This window comes from Cottoperca gobio, chromosome 4 (genome assembly GCF_900634415.1).
Source record: "Cottoperca gobio chromosome 4, fCotGob3.1, whole genome shotgun sequence".
In the NCBI taxonomy this organism is placed as follows: Eukaryota; Metazoa; Chordata; class Actinopteri; order Perciformes; family Bovichtidae; genus Cottoperca; species Cottoperca gobio.
This window is the reverse complement of record NC_041358.1, coordinates 8,582,433-8,600,630: the sequence shown is the minus strand read 5'-3', so window position 1 is coordinate 8,600,630 and position 18,198 is coordinate 8,582,433. Positions and strand designations below refer to the sequence as shown.

Below are 18,198 nucleotides of genomic sequence, written 5' to 3'. Positions count from 1 at the left end.
ATGTATGAATGGCACTCAGGTGATAACCTGAAGACCTCTGCTGTAAACCATTACTAAATATGTTACACTATAATCAATATTTTCTCTCTCTTGATATGTAATTAATTATTACTATTATTCTTACATATTCTATATATTCTATACATTTTTCGATATCCTGAATATTTCTGCTCATTATATTCTTTTATAACATGTTTTTTTTTTTTACTTTTCTTCATGCCAATTATTGCATTTTGCAGCTGCTGCTATTTTGCGGTCCATGTATGCTTCCCTCATTTCCCATAATTTAATCCAGTTCTTTTGAATGATTTTTTTATGCCTTTTTTTCAATCAGGGTATTTGTTCTGCAACGACCAGATATATCCTCGTGGGTGTTTTTTTAAATTTAAACTTGAACACTATAACACTATAATACAAATGCATGCACAAAATATCAACAAATGCATGCACAAAATCACCTCAATCATAACAATGGTGCATCACATTTTAAGATGCAAGTCATCATTCTTACATTGTCACAGTTAATTTAGGAAGAGAGAGCTATTTTTAGCCTCCCTGCACGACTTTTACCTTTCCTCTCTAACGTTTTTCCCCTGTAAATTCTCTGCGTGAAATGAGCACTTGACTCTGCAATAAATTATATGTGGGGAAGAGATTCGGGAAAGACCAAATTGTTGCTATATTGGACCATCCACCGGTGCAGCTGGGCTATTTTTAGCTGCCAACTACATCAGCTCTGACTGCAGACACTGTGAGGGGAAATCACCAGCGCACTTTCGCTGCTGTCTTCACATAACCACTGACATTTCACCAAAGCAAATTAAAGCAGGAGAAGGGCACACAGTAGTATTTATGAGTCTGGTTGTAGCGCAGGAACACCGGTAACCCCGTGTGAGGCACCGCAGGTGGTCCGAGAGAGAGAGAGAGAGAGAGAGAGAGGGGGGGGGGGGGGGGGGGGGGGGGGGGGGGGGCGGGGGGGGGCAGTGAGGGTTTTTTTCTTTTTTTTTTTTGTTTTCTCTTCTCCTCATCTCTCTCTTTATTTTTTTTTCTCTCTCTCTCTTTCTGTCTCTTTTTTTTTTTTTTTTTTTTTCTCTCTCTCTTGTCTTTTCTTTTTTTCTCTTTTTTTTTTTTTTTTTTTTCTCTTGTTTGTTCTCTTTTGGTTTTTTTCTTTTTTTTCTCTCTCCTCTTCTCTCTCTCTCTCGCTCTCTCTCTTTGCTCTCTCTCTCTCTCCTGTCTCTCTCCGCTCTCTCTCTCTCTCTCTCTCTCTTTTCTCCTCTCTCTACGTCTCTATCGAAGAGAGGCGCGTGCTGCACATTGGTCGGGCTACTTTTCTGACGACACACCAACAATCGTCAACCTGTGGATAGGACGCGCGCGGTGCTCTGTTGTCTCCACTGCCACCCTCTCCCCTCTGACACCGAGCCCGACCCTCGGACATCCAGGACGCATGAACTGGGAGAGGGTGCCGGTTCAATTGCCGAGCGTAGGAGAGGAACCGAAAAGTTGAGCGGGTCGTGCGCCATCCCCGCTTCTTGAATGGCCGGAACATGGAGGAGATGCCATTCGAAAGAGTCAAGACCCGGCGGAGGAAGGGTCACTGCCCGGCCGGGGCACGCCTGGGCGCTATCGCGTGCGAGGACGAGTTCAACAGCCAGGAGCTGGAGGCTCTCTTCCAGAACTACAACCTGAAGCTGGAGCAGACCGCCACCCTCAAAGCGCTGGCGGTGCTCATCGTGGCTGCGTCGTCGCTGTCCCTGGTGGAGCTGCTCTCCAGCCCGCGTCTCACCTTGTCCAAGGGCTCCTACCCGGTGCACTGCGTGGTCTTCCTGTCGCTGTTTATCGTCACCAACGTCAAGTACCTGCAGGTGACGCAGCTGCAGCAAATAGCGAAGCTGGCCCTGCTGTTCAGCTTCACCTTTGCGCTTCTCTGCTGTCCGTTCCCGCTGGCGCTCGGCACGTCGGAGCTGCTGAGCGCCGCTGCGCCTGAGCAAGGCGTGTGGCAGCTCATGCTGGTTACCCTCGTGGCTTATGTGTTGCTGCCGGTGCGGACGCTGCTGGCTGTGCTGTTTGGGGTGATGCTGGCTACATCTCACTTCATTGTGATAGCGACGTCGTTCACCGGGAGGAAACCGAAGCTGTGGAGACCGGTAAGTGCGGCACCTGCATCCCGATCAGCTCTTCCCTCACTCAACCAACTATATTGCCTTGTGTTAAGTTCCTTCCCTTGAGCCATAATCACATCCAATAGGTAGTGGGTTTAGCCCCCATTTGAGACAAAAAACTACAGTCCAAGTACCCTTAAGCAACTGGGAAGCTCTCCGCTGGGCTATACAGTAACTGTATGAATGTAAAGTGGCGCTGAGAAACAGCATGCTTACTCATTCGGCTTTCCCTGGAGAAGAAAGGGTTAAACAAAAATACCCTCGGAGATCGATTTTGGCTCCAGGATACTGTAGGTGTAAAATTGGAAGCGAACAAAAAGTTTCACTTTTGCACACCTCAGTAATGAAGCAGACGAGGAGCTGTCCAGCTGCCGGTGCTGAAACCGGATCCTTCAGCGCCACATACACAACTTAGTGCTGGTTATTGTGTCCCAGATTGTTGGTAGAAGTAATGATTTTTGTATTTAGGATGCAAAATATATGGTTTCTGAGCTATGTAACATCTTAATATTTCTGGTCCAATAAGATAGTAGTTCCCAACCTTTTTGGTTTGTGACCCCTAATATGAAGCTATGTCTACTTACTCTTCAAGTTACACATGTCATTGCATAGTGACCAGTTCAATCAAAAGCCAATTATTCCTTTAAAAAAAAAATATTGTTTACATTTTTTAGGTGGTTTAAAATTTCAAATCAGACAAACCAGATGTGACCAGTTCAACAAAATGGTTTAATTTTCTTCTATATGTTGTCTTTAGAGGGCAGAGGAGATCAATTTACCCAGTAATATACAAGATAGAAACCTGAAGAAATAAACCTAACTATGTTTTTATCTGTCAATCATTCTAATACCCCTCAGGTTTCTTTTGTGAGGGCTGGGCACCTCTGCACTATAACCAGAAATGTTTCCTTCTTCTCGTTTTTCCTCATTAGTTTAAGTAGAAGCTGGAATAAAGATGTATTTTGTTTTGTATCATCCATCTTGCTGTGCTAGATTAGAGTGTTTCTCTGATCTTTCACCTCTGACCTTTGAGGAAACATGACACAGAGTGGCTAAATAGTTCATCCTCCAAATTAAGTGTTTGGGATGATCAATAGTCAATAATGCACTTTATCTGCTAGCCATTTGACTATGTGGCTTTTGTTTTTTAAGTCACACCTACAGTATGAGTCATGTTGTAATCAATGTGCTGCCCTGGATGTCTTCTATTTAATCCATCCTATGGATTAATGAGGGATTGTGAAATCTAATCCAGCCAGGTTGTATGATTGCATACAGAAATGCACATATGGACATGTGTGTTCCCTCAGGCTCATGTGCAGTATGTAAACGCTCCCAGCTTTGTTTGGCATGTCTGTTCTTGTTTGTGTGCAGCTGGTGGCCAACGCGGTGCTGTTCACCAGTGTCAACCTGTCGGGGGTGTTTGTGAGGATTCTCACCGAGCGCACCCAGAGGAAAGTCTTTCTGCAAGCCCGCAACTGCATCGAGGAGAGGCTGAAGCTGGAGGATGAGAATGAGAAGCAGGTGAATTTGCACGCACACAAAGAAACGCACAGATACATAGAAAACAGAGAGCGAGGCGATGCGATGCATCCACACGTATCACCTCATCTTGAGCGCGTATGTTCAAGAAAGTCTTTCGAGAAGTTTTTTTTAAAGGATTCAGGTGTCAATGTATTCTAACAACCTGCCCACAGGCACGCAGTTACTATGACAGCAGCTATTTAAGGAAAGAACAATTACTGTGGCACATGCACCAGCGCCACACTTTCCACCCCCTCTGCGTACACATACATGGAGCGACTTAATAAAGGTACAATCAGGGAACTTAACAAACAGAAACACTTGGTTATGCATCGCACCCGCCTCTCCAGCCATGCGCACGAAATCCACCCACACCAGTTGTTACATGCATAATTATTTATCCCATGTATGTAATAAGCCTAGATTCATGCCTCACCTTCGTTATACACAACACTAGTGAGCGCACACTTACCACCTGTGCTTTGTAGATTAGATGATAATATGCTGTGTTTCCCCCAGCAGTAACAGGCTCCCTTCTGACAGGTAATTACACAAGCAGATTGCTTTCATGGCCTCCCTACTCCAGTAAAGGTCACAGTTTATCTGGGTGAGTGAAACACACACAGACCCCTTATTGGGATCTATCAACAGCAAGCCAACAGCCTGCAACTTGGATGCTGCTTATGTGCCCACGAACAAACATCTCTGATTTGAATTGTGTCCGTCAAACAGGTCTCTGGTTATCACTCAGGTGTTTGTTTGGGTTTGTACTTTGAGCCACATAAGGCATAGGTTGTATTGGGTTTCCGAACATGTGAGGGCTATGTGTTGTACTTCTGGGTGCTAAATTGACTTCAATACTAATCTCAGAGCGCAGAGGCAATGTGTGGTTTCCTCTTGACTCACGTTCAGGAACAGTTCCCTGTTCCGAATGTGACATTACTCAGACAGTGTTTCTGACAACTCTAATACGTACTAACGATACAACAGGTTGGCCACTATGACCGCAACAAAACAACCCAACACAAGGCCTTTTTCAAAGCTTGTTCTGAACCTTTAAACATGCTTCATTTCCTCAGTTGGAGACTGTTCTGTTAACTTTACGGCTTCTTCCATAGCACTTTAAGGACTTCTCATCTGTGTTGTCTTAAAATGTAAGCATCTAATTTCATTCTTGACCTCAGAACAAAACAGTCCTATCTCAAGTGTCACTTAAAAGCTGATCCATCTCCATGTAAAAACTCTGCTGATGAAGATTATGTCTTACGGATGAAAGCTCCAGGAAAAAGGTAGTATGGTGGACCTGGAGTTGACATTTCTATGTCAAACTACGACTTCCAAAATCAAGAATGATTATGTCTGCCTACTCTATGATAAACAATTGGTTAGATTTATGCCACTAAAACTAAAAAGATGTTTTTTGGCTTATCCTTGGTAATGCACACATTCTCCTCTTTTCACCTCCGTTGCCCTTTTCCCCGCTTTTTCATGAACACGTGCTTGTTTACTAGGGTTTGAATTTTGAAAAACAAATGTTATGTGTGAAATTGTCTGTGTTATTATTGTCTTCTTGTGACAAGAGTGAGCCTAAAGAAATTCCACTTCCCTTCGTTCCTCCTGACTTAGCATTCATTTTCTACTTTGTGCAAACAAATTGGATTCCTTCAGTTCAGTGTTCATTTCAAAGCTGCAAGGTTTTTGTGGGAATTCCCCTTCTCGTTAATCTCGAGGACATGGAATCTTAATTTTTAATGAGACAGAAAGTAAGCCAGTGGATCATTAATAAACCACTATGAGCCAGAGCCAGAGTCAAACAGAGCACACAGTGAATCCACCCTGGGACAGATCGTAATATAGATAATAAAGCAGGTATGAATTATTTCATTAAAAAGAGCACACCTCCACACTTTGATTATGAGGATGTTTACACCTGACACACACATGTGTATAGGTGAAACACAAGCACATATGGGCAAACACATTCTTTCACACACAGCCTCCATCAGTAAATGTGATGGCTGTTTCTAAAAGCTGTTTTCCAGCTTAACTTTTCATTCATATCTGAGGAGCAGTTGTGTGAATGGACGTATAATGTGAAACAGTGTTTAAGGGAGACACAGGAGAGCTTTTATAACCTGACTCTGAACAGCTATTCAGCAGAGCCGCCTGATGATTCACTGAGCATTCACAACCATTTGACATCCTGCGAGAGTTTCAAGAGTACATAATGCTGCTGTAACTGAGACTACACACACTCACACATCTGTTTATAAACTAGGCTAGACAATAATTGACAACAATTTTGATTATCTATTAACGCTTTAAGCTACTTGTTAAACTAAAATTCCAAATATTCTCCAGTTTGAGAGAATATTTGTGTATAAAATGTGAGGATTCAGTCCAGTAGCCCCTAAGAATGAAGTCCATGTATCTTTTATAAAGTTGAGTAAGTCAGGGCAGAGGATGGACATTCACAGATCTGCAAGTAACGTTTATTTTTTTACTAACACATTGTTACAGGTGCTAACCCTAACCATAGTTTATTTTACATAACCACGGTTTACGCCTAACTTTAACTACGCCATAGTTTCCAGTTTTTGAAGAAAGATAGTATTTTAAAATGGCAATGGACGTAGAAAACTTTAATTGAACTAGCTGTAAGGTTTCGTATAATTATCCAACGTCGACATTCTTGTCTGAGGATTTCCTGTTTTATATCTCTGGGGTTTGGACTGTAGGTTCGACACGTTTGGATCTGTGAAATTGTGAAGGTAATTTTTCACCAAGCAAGGAATCAATTAATTGTTAAGACTATAAAATGTCTAATATTGTAAACGCTTACCACATCAATACTGTTTTGAGACTTCAATGTTCGAAACCCAAAGACGTTCAGTGGAGGGCTGTAATTAAACATTACTAATTAATCTGCTTTTTCTTTTCTTGATAAATCATTAGTCTTTATTTATTGTTTTGTCTGGCCAATAATCAGAAACTAGAGCTGGGCGATATGAAGAGAATCAAGTATCATAATATTTTCTAACAAACACTACGATATCGATATTGCACATTTGACCATTGGTGCTTTCATAAAATATTTACACAATGTAAAAAGTAGGTAAAGGCAAAGAATAGAAGATTCCGGTACGTTCAGAAAATGATATGACTTTATATCACAAGAAAAGACAACACTTATGCCATATAACTAAAATCTGAAACAATATCTAGTCTCAAATTGTGGTTCTGTTGATCGACTTGGTTGACTGAGTAATAATTGCTGCATATTCTGGATGTTTACACCAGAGCAACACACAGATAGTTTATATGTGTCTGCTTGTATTACTCCTGCATGAATGCAAACATTCAGTAAGTACATAATGTCCTCCCAGTTTGAAGTTCTCACGCTGCCTCTTCTTCGTCTGTTTTAACCGCTCCCTCCTCAGGAGCGTCTGCTAATGAGCCTACTGCCCAGGAATGTTGCCATGGAGATGAAGGAAGATTTCCTGAAGCCGCCTGAGCGGATCTTTCACAAGATCTACATCCAACGTCATGACAATGTCAGGTACGGGGGTGTCATGACAACTGTGGACCGTAGAGGTCTGCCGATTGTGTTGATCCGAGTGTCACCTGCTGTGACGTCAGGGTCAAGAATAGAAGAAGAGCAATTCTTCAAAAAAGAGTAAAAGGTTAAAAGAGAAAAGGGACGGCGCGCTGTCTACCAACACCGGCAGATTAGAAAACCTCCTCTGCCTCATGAGCCGTTTGTGGAGTTGTGGGAGACAGATATTTGAATCTGCATGAGAAATGTGTTAAAGCAGTGACTGTAATAAATTATGTTGGTATTAGAAGCTCTGTAACAGCCAAAAGGAGGTGTCTTCTTAACTCAAGGGCCACTTACTTTCATTTGTTCTGGAGCTTTCCATCAAAACATTTATCTGTGAGATACCGGCGACAATTTCCAAGTTTAAGAAAGAACTTCAACGGGCAGGTGTTTTATTTATTTTTGGTGACAAATCGGTACAGCTATGAAGCACACCAAGTTTTACATTTTCACCAAAGTGCTCTGATGAAACACGAGGAAATAGTTTAAAACTTTACAATTTCATCACATCCAAGTTTGAGAAATATTGAGTAGAAGCAGCTTTGTGGTTTAGAATATCTTAAATAGCACAGTGGCAATACTTGATGTTTCTGTTATAACAATGTATGAATTGGCTCTGTGAAAGGGGTCGCTGATAGGGATGATCCAACAGAGAATTATTATCTGAATCTGCAGCTTCCCTTGTTCTTTATGGAGCTTTAATGTTTCATCTCATTGTTTAACTCTTCAGCTGCAACTTTACTATTCTGGTTCACTCTCACAGTGTTGTTTTTGGGCACAGCAGTCAGCTGTTGTCAGCGTGTATACTCAAATATAAAACATTTTTCTGGTGTTAACAATTCTTTAGTGGTACTTAAGCCAAACACACAGGACATTTTCCACTATTTCCTGGCATTTTATTGACTAAACAATTAATTGACTTACCATAAACTAGTTGACCAGTTGATGATGAAAACAATTGTTAATTATCTAACGGTTGTTGATCGCACAAGTGTTAATTTTGGTTCTGAGAACTAATATATTTGATATAATAGACAACTAATGAATTAGTTGATATGTTGAAAACATAAATTATTAATGAATTAATAGGCCTAATGACATTTGCCGCCCTATTCCTGTCAATTATCAGCCTTTTCCGCACCAGTATTGCACTTGTAATGAAAACAATATTCGAGAGCATGATAACCTGGCCTGACTTTGAGCTGATTACAATCCAACGAGGCAGTAAAGAGAAATGAGGAGCTGTGTCAGTGCTGCCGAGTGTGGGAGTGGAGGGCTAGGTAGCATGTCAACAGCACTCCTGTCAGCCTCTCCACTCTCCGTCTCTCTCTGTCTGTGTGTCTGCTCGGCTCCCACACAGCTCGGGAACATCACCGGCCGCTCGCCAGCCTTGCTGCTGCACTGGCACTCGGCCAAACATCACGCTGCTGCACCCAGCGAGCCGGCTCCCGCACGTCTCCGGGGAGCTTCTACAAACACACACACATGGGGGTAGACAAATAAACGTCAGCTTTATTTTGCCGCGCAGGGCCATGACATCTCCCCGATCAGGCCCCCCTTTGATGTGGCCCCGGGAACGTTTGATCGCATACCTCTTTAGCTCCGCCACCGCTCTGCCCCCCCCCCCCCCCCCATCTCGCCTTGTTCTCCTCTCCCACCACACACCAGCACGACCTGCGGAACACCGCCATTCATAGACAAATCATACAACAGAGCTCTTCTGCCGAGCAGCAGTCGTGATCCCGGCTTTGCATACATCAGACTCCTGAGCAACTATACTACGCTGCAAAAAGGAGCACGGCAACTCAGTCACGATGCAGGGCTCTCTTCAGCTACTGCGAACTTTAGTACTTATTTGGTATCCAACAAAATGTTTCTCTAACATCGAGTATCGAAAACTGTCAGATGAAAGGTGCCATTGAATGTCTGCTCATATACATCTTGTTTACCTATTATTTGATCACAGAGTTCATGATTTCAAGCTAAATGTTGTCAATTGTAGACTAATTTATTGAAGTTAACTTCATGTATGGCTGCTGGTGTGAACATTTAACAAGACTTTTCCCACGAGAAAAAACAAGAGCATAGGCTGTTCAAATACCAAAAATCAATGCACCCAAAAAATGAACAAAAAGTGTGTTTAATAGTGTTAAAGTTAATTCTTGACCTTAGGGTTAGTATATAATAGGTATAATGGGTATGGTCAGGATCTTAGTTCAGCCTTTAACATTTACTGGTATTTGATCATACAGTATGTATATATATATATATATATATATATATATATATATATATATATATATATATATATATACACACATATATACATATATATAAATATATATATATACACATATATGTATATATATATACACACATATATACATATATATATATATATATATATATATATATATATATATATATATATACATAAATATAGATATATATATACACACATATATACATATATATATAAACGTGCATACAGACTGTCTGTTTGCTGTCATTTTCTTCACTCTCTTTACTTTCATCTTCTCTTGTGTCTAGTCGGTCTCTTGCAGTCTTAATGATTGTCTTTGTTACTGCTTCACATGTGTCTACTCTGCAACGTTTGTCATGGTCGGGAATGTCAATGAGCCTCAACTCTTCATAAACAATACTCACATAACTTGAGGCATTGCTTACTTTAGTCATGTAGTCATGTAGCAGGTCGTTAGGGCATTGACCACTCAGCGCTTGTTTGGCTTCCTTTGTGATATCTTTCCACTTCCTGTAGCTCAAACTGAAACGGTGTACAAGTCTTCTTACTTGCTCATCGTGCAATTCTTGGCCCTTTTCCGTTAACTTGCGGACTCTTTAGCTCCCTTTTGGCTCTTGTGTGGAAAGGTTGTCAGCTCCTGCGCCTTCAGTTGCATGTGATTGCTCGTCTTCAAATACACTGACTTTATCACTCTCAGTAGGAAACTCAAGCTCTGACATTTTTACTTTGTTTACTTAGTTTGATTTAACTTGAATATTTCATAAAGCTAAGTAGTTAGTCTGTTTAGATGTTATCTTTAATGTAAAGCTAACATTCACCCTTAAATGTACTTTGTGACTTAGTTGAATATTTACAACATTACCTTAATAAACACAATACCAATATTAACAACTTTAAACTTCAATTAGAAAAAGGTAAGTAAATAACTTTAACACATATTGTGAACAGTGCAAATGTCATAGTCTCTTTGGCACTTTAAAGTCTCTTTGTTGCTACTAAATTTACACTAAGGCACCTGGACCTTCCAGAAGTTGCTGTGTAGATGGCTGCTGCAGATGCACACGCTGCGACGGAGATGTCCCGTGTCGGCCATGGATCGCTGCCGAATCGCGCCGTTTTTCTCATCAACTCAATCTCACGCAGAGCAGTCGAGTTCTCACTGGAGCTCCCTCCAGTAATGAACAAGAGGTCGAGGTCATGTTTTAAAATACGGGGTTTATTCTCATCCTGAACATCCTAATCCAACCCGTGAGAACTGGGTTAAAACAGAAAACATAAAGTGAACAATAACTAAATATGTATGCATATGAAATCATTATCAATGCCGCTAAATTACACAATAAACGTCACACATCTAACACGTAGCATATAGCACAAGCTAACACATACACACATGTAGCATGTGGCATGAAGCATTCATATACACACACACATAACCTTAAACTCAGTTGCCCAAAACATTATGCAAGTATTATCAGCTAGAGGGGCTGATGTCTTAAAACTTCATCTTATTGAGCTTTATATGAGTTTATACTAAGAGATCGCAAGCTCACACTGTACTGCAATGGTCTGGAGCCGCTATCACTAAATGTGGTGATTAAATAAATCGTGTTACACAAACACCGCAAATTTGCTCCGCCTCTATGAACCTTAAAGGTAGGAACCAAAATTAAAGTGCAATACGAATACATAAATAGGGAAAACGTGCAGACAGTTACAACCTTTATTTCAATCAAAACCACAAATGTGAACATCACTGTGGTACTAGAGAAATATAATCCAATAGTTTTTAAAATATTTGATACTAGACCGAAGTGGTGGACTGACATTTCCATCCCCAGCGCCACGGCACTAGCGTCGGCCAGAACATTCCAAAAACAGCCATTTGAGCATGACAGTAGTAGTTTGACCAAAAGCAAGTTGACTCAAGGTCCACATATTAGCTTGTTCCAGAGCTTTCAACAACATCTCACAGCCTTTATCTGAGATGGAATTTGAAATTCATTGAAATACTGAGATATCTCAAATGTATTTATTATTATTATTATTATTATTATTATTATATTATTATTATTATTATTATTATTATTATTATTATTATTATTATTATTATTATTATTGTTGTTGTTCAGATCAGAAAGTGCACAATGTGTTGTTTTCAGCTAGGAACTCACAAATAACGTAGGTTGCTGTGTTTTCTAGGAAAATTCTCTGAGCCTTGATCCCTTTGCTCCACTGGGAGCAGTGAGTTTTATTTTTTATTTTCAGACTGAGAGTCAATAAGATCCTTAACACCTTCTGAGCAAATTAATGAGGGGCTAAGTAGCTTTCAACACCTTCTTCATCCCCACTACAGCAACAGGCAATTCAGCTCCGTAATTGATTTAGTGATTGGCATAAAAGACGCTTTCACTTATCAGGGATCGGATTATGGTACTCTTGCTTAACTTTTAATCGCTATTAGCAAATTCAGCATGATCTGTGACTATTTTGTGTCAGAAAGGAGAGAACAATACAGTTGCACAGTCAACACACCCCCTCTGTGTCTGTAGAATTATGTTTCCATCCTGTAGTAGAACATGAGGAAATCAGCTGTCAGGACAAGTTGAGCTCTTCACATCACATTATAATTCATCTTTCTCTCTCTTCTGACAGCATCCTGTTTGCAGACATTGTGGGTTTCACCAGATTGGCTTCTCAGTGCACCGCTCAGGAACTGGTCAAACTGCTCAACGAACTCTTTGGGAAGTTTGATGAGCTGGCTACAGTAAGTGCTCTCCCTTACCCTGCTGCGACCCCTCTCTTCATGTGTTTCATAATGAACATTATGATTAAATGCATAAATGATCCACACAGCGTGATCAGTGTGACTCAAAAATCTCTAGCTGTTTCAATGAAAGTCCTTCCACATCATGTAAATACGACTGACGGAATAAACCAAATGATTGATTATTGTTAAACTCATATTTAGATACAGGAGGTCAATTCTTTTTCTCTGACTTTCATTCCAAACTCTTGTTTTATTCCACACTATGAAATGTAATGTTAAGACATACAGTATAAACACTGTATAAAGTTTATATGGAGACCAATTAGCAAACAGGTAGCGTACAGGGGGTTTCGAGCACTCTTTATGACTTTCTTTCATTTACTAACGAGGATGCTGACAGCGATAAGAAACAGTAAACTGTCAGGCCCTAAAACCACAACAGTGAGCTGAAGGGACCTGCAGAGTTAAGCAAGCATCCCCTTCCACATTACACATAGTCGTTTCAGCTCTTGTTTATATTAGAATATTGATTATAGAAGCTTTAAATGTAAGTGTTAATTATGACCAGGGCACATACTGAGTGAGTAAAACATAACTTGTCGATGCTCTTTGGTGGACAAAGTGTGTTATAGAAACAATGTTTATACATAAACTAAAACATATCTTTGAGATTACTGCAATGTTTTGTTACTTTCTTACTTCATGTCTTCCATTCTCATTTTTCTTTTTTGTCACGTTTACTTGCATGATTTTCTTTTTACACATATTTTATGAGCATTGTTGGAGGGAGCCTGACATCTAAGATGTTCATCGCCAACGACTGTTTCTCTTTAATTGTTGTGAATATGACAATAAATAACTGAAATACACTGATACTGATATTTACGATGTATTGCTCTAATCTCGTTCTTGGTTTCAGTGAGTTGAGTGCACAACAAAGAAAATGTGTTAAATTTAAATGTTAGCTTATTTAATGAAATGATGTCGTTGAGCCATCACAGTGAAGGAGGCAGGCTAGTGTTGTGTTACTATAAACAGCTGTCAGCCTGTTGTTCCTCTGCAACACAATAACATATCCTCATACAACGATGCGTTTTGCAGCAACATGTGTCAATCTCAGCTCGTAACATGCATATAATCTTTCAAAATAAACTTCTGTCTTCACAGGAAACAGCTTGGTTAGAAAAAGATGGTGGTTTGGGTTGAAATAGCTATGAAAGTTATGTTTCTTAAGTACGGAAGTTACGTGACAAATAATCAATTCTGGTTTCACACGGGACGCAAACAGCGGTCTCCTGGGTAAAAGATCCTTCGTTTTTAGACCCACCTATCTACCCGGTGCTCCTCCCTATGCAGACTTTCTCGTTCTTTATACTTACTGGTTCACAATTACGCAGATTACATACAAATTGCTTTCGTGGGTTATATGGAAATGACAGTGCATTACTTTCGGCAGTTACTAACACTAGTGTATGAGAATATCTTGATTACAAAAAGTCTCTAAGAACATGAAATGTATTATTTAGTCCTGGAGCTCATTTGTTATGCCAAGCCATATATTGATCCAATAGTGCAAGAAGGAAAAGGAATTGGAAGAGAGGGAGAGATGAGTGAACCGATTTTTGAGCGGAGATAAGAGCTGGGGAGGTGGAGTGTTTCTCTATGTGTGTGTGTGTGTGTGTGTGTTTGTGTGTGTGTGAGAGAGAGAGTGAGAACCCTATTAGTACTAGAGAGTATGTGTGTGTATGGTAGCACACACACTGTGTGTCAGTAAGCCTGTGTAGCGTTGTTTTCCAGGAAGAAAGATTAGATGAGTGATAGGTTATCTTCCGCCAGACTACTATCATATTAATACTGCATGAGACACACACACACACACACACACACACACACACACACACACACACACACACACACACACACACACACACACACACACACACACACACTCTCCTAGTTATCATCATAGTTTGGCATTACAGTAGGCTTAAGACCCCCAACATATACTCATTCACACAAATGCACACACACAGTTTAAAAAGCGACCTGGTGCAGCTGCAAGATATAGTAGTACCAGTTCTGAGGCTTTCTAGTGCATCTCGCGGTCTTCATCAGCAGATGGAGTTGGCCCCATTATTATCATCATGTGACCTGCAGTCAAGTGTGTGACCAGAGTTACACACTTGACTGCAGGTCACATGATGATATGTGACCTGGTGGTGGTATGTTCAAAGATGACCGCCGTGATCTTCGTGATCACAATCCACTAATGAAGACCGTGAGATGGGGTTGAAAAGCAGGTCAGTAGCTTTTTTACTTCTTTTAGCTCCTCGTTTGGATTTGTATGCACATTTCTGGTTCAGTCTCAGCGCATACACACCGCAGCAGCAGACAGCAAGCTCTGATAAACCCACTGTACACTACCTGCCAAGCACCAAACAGCATACAACACAGTTAGCAACTAGCTGGGGAAGAAAGCGGAGCATTTAGCAGCTAAAGAGTTGGTGGAGACCAAACCAGAACTAAAAGCAGAATGAATATTGGACTACAGACACAACCCCAGAGGAATGGTATACTGTTGGATAATGTTATCTCTTAGTTTGTTTTGATAGTGTTTCTGCTCCCTTTTGGCAAAACATAGATTAGTACATCTCTAGAAATTACCAAATGTACAGATTCTGGCTGTGTAAACAGGTAATTGTTTACTAATATGTCAACCATAACAACTTTATAAAGCAATCATATGTCAGGGATGTTGTTTTCAGCTTGTTGTGGAGTTTTTCTGCCCCCTAATGGCCATACAATCCAATTAATGCAGCTTTAAAATCAACAATAAAAGTACTTACACAGTTAACATTCTTCTTACTTTACACTTTTCTTGCTTTTGTTTTTCTACGACAGTTTTGGAGTTTGAGTTTATTTAGATATTTATTTAAATTATAACAATTTCTAAAAATATATTTACAATTTTAAGAAAACATTCCTAATGCAGAGAAACTTTAAACCTCTTTAAACAACAGTTTCAGCATTACAGTGTTTGGTTAAATTCACAAGGTTTCATCTTATTTCTCTTTCACCCGGAGCTCGCTAATGATTTATAAAAGTAAATCTTGCCCATGATGTCAGTTACCCGACATTCACACTCAAGTGTGCCACATGCCTGACCTCTTCTTCTCCCAGTTTAAGAGATCTCTTCAGACAGTTTACTCTCCTTTTCTACATGCACACGCACACATATGCAATACACAAAAGTCACATGATCAGTAGGATTATCACTCTTGAGTTCATTCTGCATCTCAGCAATCAGTCATGGCTTAATGTGGGGGGAGAGAGACAGAAGAGGGGGCAGAAAGAACAAGATACAAGGGGATATGTGGCTCGCTATCAGTGCTCCAGCACTCAGAAAGCCATTATATGGAAATATTGTGAGGATATATTTTGTGCGTGTGCGTGTGCGTGTGCGTGTGTGTGTGTATGTATGTGTGTATGTGTGTGTGTAGCTGCAGATGCATCCTAATTGAGATTTATACCCTGTCGTGTTAGCGAGGGAGAAATTCACTTTCAAAGTGGCTCTGTCACAACCACTGAGCCTGTCTGAATGCTGTATGCTACACAACACATTTATTACCCAGAGGCTTAACCTAAACCATAACAGATATGCGCTTGACTTAACCCTAACTTTCACCATAACCATAATGAAATTCATCAAGGCAAATTGGGAACACTGATTTTTCCCCCAATTAGACAAACTGTTCCCAATCCGCTGGTTTAGACTCCCGAATTTGTCTCCAAAACCGCACACAGATACCTTTCACCTGAGACATAGCTTGCTGTCAGCTGATAATTTCTCACCCATTTCTGTTCACACACACACACACACACACACACACTCCATTTCTCTTCCTAGCGCTGGGATAATCATCCACGTTCTGAATTCTCATATCCTCCCACGCCAGAATCTTTCTGCTCCCGTGAGCAGAAAACCAGACCGCCCCGTCTCCTCTCTTCTCATCTCTGCCGCTTACCCTGCAGTTGTCATGAATCCATTGTATCTGTGTGTGTGTGTGTGTGTGCGCGTGTGTGTGTGTGTGTGTATGTGTGTATGTGTGTGTGCATGTGTTTGTCACTCAGAGGCTGTCTGCAGGCTAAGCTTTGTAGGATATACCATTACAATTTTCTGATGACTGTGAGTGATACAGCGCCAAATGGAAACCCTGTGTGTGCAACTAAACCAAAGCACCTGTACAATATGTTTGCATGTAACAATGCTGCTGTCTGTGCTTTTCTGCAGGGTTGTTTGTGTGTGTTCATGTGTCGTAAAGGTATGTGTGTGTATTGGTCTTTGCGTCTTAGTTTGTGGAGTTTGTGCACAATGTGCTTTGTGACAAATAGCTGATCTGTCTGGGAATGTGTGGGCGGGATTCTACTTCAAGAGCATGTCGGAGCAATTAGAGTTGGCCTCAACTGCAAACACACACATGGTTGCACAAGTACAGACATCTGATTTACATAAGCATAGATGCAGCTGAAGCACCCATGTTGTGTCTGTACAGTGAGATCTCATGTTACTGGAGTAAAAGTGTGAGCAACTTCCATCTGTTACATGTAGAAATGGTCTAGGTGATGATTTCAAACTGTTGCTCGCTTCTCAAGGGAAACTATGTGGAGCTTTGCTTTTGAACAGCAGAAGAGTAGGTCTAAAAATAGCAATGGTCCTGTCATAATAACTAATGTGTGGTGAGGCAACTTTATAAAATCTTTCATCCAGATTCAGAGAATTGGATCCTACTATCTATGATGCACTATTAGATCTACAGTTAAAAACAAGACTGTGACCCAATCCCAATGTTCACACTCACAGACTCACATACTTGGAGGCGTGTTCCCGCAAAGTCTGTGAGGGCTTAGCGCTGACCCACTGTCAAATCGTCAAGTGCTTGACGACTCTTTCGCAGACATTTTGAGCCCTTCATGCACACTTTCTGTAAGTCCGCATTTCTGCAGACTGTGCCTAAGGGAATTACCCACAATTCATAAATGTGTGATGTTAAATACAGGGTTACCAGTTGAAGCCCAGAGGCATTTTAAGAAAGATACACTAGCACGTGGGGGTTCAGCCTAGCATGTTTACTTTACATAGAAACACTACATTACCATTAAGGATGGTACATAAAAAATGCAAGCACAGGCTATATTATACACCTAGCTAGTTTATTCATCAACCATTTCTTCTCATTTTGCTTCATGATAGTGTTTGACGACAAAGAATACATCTAATATTTGAGGAGTACCTCTCTTCGGGGTCATCAAACTTATTACAACTCACCCTGAACCACATTTCAGGGAAATCCATCCAATAGTTATTGAGATATTTCAGTCAACAAAGTTGCGGGTTGACCACTGACATTAACACCTTGAAAGCCACGCCATTAGCGGCTGCCACTGTAGTTGACCTTTATAATGGTTACCAATGACACGTCATCTGTCTGTCTCTTTGTGTCCATCTGTAGGAAAATCACTGCAGGCGGATAAAAATCCTGGGGGACTGTTACTACTGTGTGTCAGGACTGACCCAACCCAAGGCAGACCACGCCCACTGCTGTGTGGAGATGGGACTCGACATGATTGACACGATCGCGTGAGTCTAACACACCGACACACACACACACAGACAGACAGACAGACAGACAGACAGACAGACAGACAGACAGACACACGCTCACACACACCCAATTATTATTGAACCATTAAGATAAAATGTTATTAAATTCACAAGCTACCTAGCAGATACATAAAGTAATTGAAATTAGCTTCACCTTCATCAGCTGCAACATCAAAGTGATGAACACATTAATCTATAATATTACAGCATCACTTCTTT

General features: G+C 40.8%; 1 protein-coding gene across 1 annotated transcript in view; it reads left to right on the top strand.

The window, feature by feature from the left end:
• The first annotated feature begins 1,298 nt into the window (after positions 1 to 1,298).
• Positions 1,299 to 18,198, top strand: part of LOC115007486 (adenylate cyclase type 1-like) — a 46,242-nt gene continuing 29,342 nt past the window's right edge. The window contains exons 1-5 of the mRNA XM_029430385.1: positions 1,299 to 2,147; positions 3,537 to 3,686; positions 7,127 to 7,245; positions 12,203 to 12,314; positions 17,828 to 17,955. Coding sequence (XP_029286245.1) covers positions 1,548 to 2,147; positions 3,537 to 3,686; positions 7,127 to 7,245; positions 12,203 to 12,314; positions 17,828 to 17,955 — 1,109 coding nt within the window. The 5' untranslated portion in view covers positions 1,299 to 1,547. The remainder of the gene's footprint in view (positions 2,148 to 3,536; positions 3,687 to 7,126; positions 7,246 to 12,202; positions 12,315 to 17,827; positions 17,956 to 18,198) is intronic.